This window comes from Convolutriloba macropyga, chromosome 15, assembly GCF_964194025.1.
Source record: "Convolutriloba macropyga chromosome 15, txConMacr16.3, whole genome shotgun sequence".
In the NCBI taxonomy this organism is placed as follows: Eukaryota; Metazoa; Xenacoelomorpha; order Acoela; family Convolutidae; genus Convolutriloba; species Convolutriloba macropyga.
This window is the reverse complement of record NC_134482.1, coordinates 36647223-36650851: the sequence shown is the minus strand read 5'-3', so window position 1 is coordinate 36650851 and position 3629 is coordinate 36647223. Positions and strand designations below refer to the sequence as shown.

General features: G+C 33.8%; 1 protein-coding gene across 1 annotated transcript; it reads right to left on the bottom strand.

The window, feature by feature from the left end:
- Positions 1-1262: 1262 nt before the first annotated feature.
- LOC142354344 (uncharacterized) lies at positions 1263-2118 on the bottom strand. The gene is made up of 2 exons (XM_075406617.1): positions 1917-2118; positions 1263-1644 (listed from the first exon to the last, which is right to left on the bottom strand). The coding sequence occupies exons 1-2, from the start codon at positions 1942-1944 to the stop codon at positions 1274-1276; spliced, it is 399 nt and encodes a 132-aa protein (XP_075262732.1). The 5' UTR covers positions 1945-2118; the 3' UTR covers positions 1263-1273.
- Positions 2119-3629: the final 1511 nt, after the last annotated feature.

The window sequence follows — 3629 nt, the reverse complement described above, 5'->3', positions numbered from 1 at the left end:
CTATGTGCCTCAGACGTTTGTGGAACTTCGATGAAACCTAATTTGTCTCTGATCAGATCATGGCCAGTCTACTAGATTTTTCTCTAAATGAGCGTGCAATATCGTTTTAGTATTTTACTTAGGTTGGAAAATGAGGGATTCTAATGCAAATGAACAGATATAAAGATAAAAGTTGCAAATGTCCTGCAGATTTTCCTCTGAGGATGGATTGAGAAATGACTCATTTGATGCTGCGATTTACTTCAAACCCCCATGTAAAAAGCATCGCGTTTTAAATGTGCGAACAACAATGTTTAGCTTTAATTAGACCCTAAAACATCGGGATGATCTGTTTTGCACAAAATTTTTAACACATTTTTTTTTCATTTTGTTCAATCTATGAACTAGGGGAGAGCTATAAAGCTCATAGAAGGGCTTCGTTTCCAAACCGTTCCCAAACTTTATTGTCTGCATCAAAATAATTAATAATATTACTTTTTTTGAAATTTAAACGAAATTATATTATTCACGAGTTTTGAATGACGAAACCCTTCACTATGTTTAAATCATCTTTCATATCCTGAATTGATTCATCTTTATCGTCAATTAAATCGTCCGAAATTTCGATGATCTTCCGTGTGAAATATTTCAGTTTCATATCCGTTTCTTTTGCATCTTTTGCAGCTTCCTTTCCACTATTAATATTGTCCCGAACCTCGTTATAAACATCCCTGGCCGCCGTTATGATATTCATACAAAATTTGGTCATTTTTTCAGCCCATCTTGAAATCTCTTTGTCATAGTATTGCATATCTTGTTCTATGCTATCAATTTGAGCGTTGATTTCTGTAATATTTTTGTTTTCATCTATGACCATTTCGGATAAAATGTCGCTTTTGTTCCAGATTGTTCCGTTCGTGTTCGGATTCGAAGTTATGTCTGATAATGGAAATGTTTCCTTTTCCCCCGTGATAAAATTTTATATTCATAATCAAGCGTGAAAAAATTTATTCTGTTTTTTTTTGCTAGAATGCTGGTTTCCCATGGGCAGATAAGAGACGGGAATCACGATTTCAGTTATTGCATGCCCTTTAACTGACGATTTTCTATCTTTTAAACTAAACATTGCGACGATTGCTTGCGTTTTTTCAACCAAACATTTCAAAGTTTTCTTAAAATTGAAACCGCTCATTGGAAAGGCTCATTCCATTCAAAATATTTGTCGCTTTAGTTCAGTTTTTTGTACTATAGAGATACCTTTATAAAGATATAAAAATGCCAATTATAGTTGGTGTCATTTCAGCAGCGTATGGATGGGGGGTAGGAAACAGTTCCCTAATGTCGTGTTGCACACAGCAACAAAGTCGTAAAGGTTGTTCACTTGTAAGATTATGTAACCGAACTGAATAATTGATTCTCGTTTAGCTGCCGAGCTGTCTGAACCGATCTCGCTTGAAGCGTCGTTTGTTTCGGATTCTATCAATTGAACAACTGCGTGTATTTTGTTGCAATCTCGTCTCGTATCTTCTAAGATGTTGTAAGCTTCGAATCCGACGGCTTTAGCTGCTCGACGGACCGTGTTGTTAAAGGATTCGTTATTGGAGCTAATTGCGTTTTCGTCATTCGGTTGAATTGAAGCTTGAGCAACCGCGAAAATGAAAACAGCTAAAAAATTTCAAAAGATAACAATTTTAGTTTCATAAAGCAGGAGAAATTATTTATGTCGATTATGTGAAGGACAAGAAAAAAATATCCGACATTTGCCCGCAAACAGTACCCTGTCTATCTGAGATCAAACACATGCTTTACTTCGGCATTATTCTGTAAAATAAAAGCTACTGTTCTCTTTTTACATAGGAATTCAGTTTTGCCGAGATAAGCAATTTTAATTTGTATTGTAGTTTGTTTATTTTAATATCTGAACAATTTTCACTCACCTGAGGTAAATTTTGCTAGTGACGCCATTTTCTAATCAAGCGTCTAAATTATATTCATGCGAATTATACTTTTAATCGAATATGTATATTTGTTGAGTACTATAGAGTTCTAGTGTTTTTTCGCATGAGAGGAAAAGTTAGTTTTGACTATAAAGAATCTAATTTACAGTCAATCGAATTTTATGCATCAGTGAAAAACAGATGTAATTCCGATCCTTTGTAGAATTTCACGGTTGGTTTTTGTTTGAACAGAAATAATTGCAGCTGAACTTTTTAAATGTAGGAATCGAACTCTGACTTGTCTGTCAATTGACCGCATCAGATAAGTGAAGCGTTAAAAGAGTTTTTATCAGCATTATCGAAAAACATCTAACGAAATCAAAAAGTGGATTCTTTTTTAACATAGATCACAATAGTAACGATCGCTTTCCGTTGACGTTGAAGCGCGACCATAGTGAAAAAAAAACTTTTCTTCGTTAGGCTCGAATATTTTTTATCTATCTTTATTCTTCCGACGGTTACCCGGTTCGAAGATCTGTTGAAATTCGGCTGGTTTTCAGTATTCTGCTCACTTTTCCGCATTTTTAATCCATTTTCTAGTAAGTTTTGACAAACGATGTTGATATTACTAATCACAGTGTTATTATTTATTTTCAAGTCAGGAGAGGGTTGTTGAATATTTTGCCCCAATTTTCAGCTTTTATCACTTTCTTGAAAAATTAGCTTTTTGCTCCCTTTCTTGTCGTGAGCAGAGATATGAGAATTGCTAATAAAAAATTCGGTTTCTTAATGTTTTTCAAATTTCTGGAGTTTTTCCATTTTCCGCTGTTCAAAAACGACATTTAACAGTTTTGTGATAATTTTGAGCGTTTTTCCGCAAATTGTGAAATTCCTTAAAATTTTTTATTTTTCCGCCTCTCTATTGAAATGGATGCAAAATTTGGACGCTTAAGCAATTAATCTGTCCTAATTTTATTGAACGATTGGTCAGAAAATAGTATCTCTTTCTAATCAGTCGCACAAACGACAACGTACAAAATTAGCAACAAAGAATATTTGTTTGTAGAATTATTCTACTAAGATGTCCCTATAGTGTAAAATAGACAATGTCAGATGAAATATTCAAGAAATTTGGAGTATAGGAGTACCACTCATGGAACATTTCTCCTTGTTTGATTAAAATTTTCTAAAGCTTCAAAACTCAATCATTTTTATAAAAATATTTTATGTTTTAAATGTACTTCTTGCACGTAAGCATATTGCTTCTTGCGCGTTTGATTCTCGCACATAAATGTACCTTTTGCACGTTTGCTCCTATTGGTCTCTCCGGAGAAGTAAAACTTCTGCAACGGATAAATTTTGCCATCAAAATTGGAACTGAGTTTTACGAAATGAAAAAGAAACAATAGAAATTAATTTTCTAAGTGTCATTTCTTTTTTGCTGTTGTTTGTTCCTTGGCACCAAGACAGGCGTTCAAATTCAGCACGTGAGTATACTCGAAGCGAAATAAGGGGAAAGTATCTAAATTTATTTTTGTGGATATTCAGTGTTTTGTTTTGTCTTTTCGTGGAACATCATGTAGCCGAATCAATTATTTCTCTAAAACTTTAATCTATTTTTTGCTGCTTTCTCATATACTCCAAAAATTTACACCTTCCTGTTAGACTAAAATTGGACCATTGCACATTTTTCTCGATCTCTTTGGTTATTCC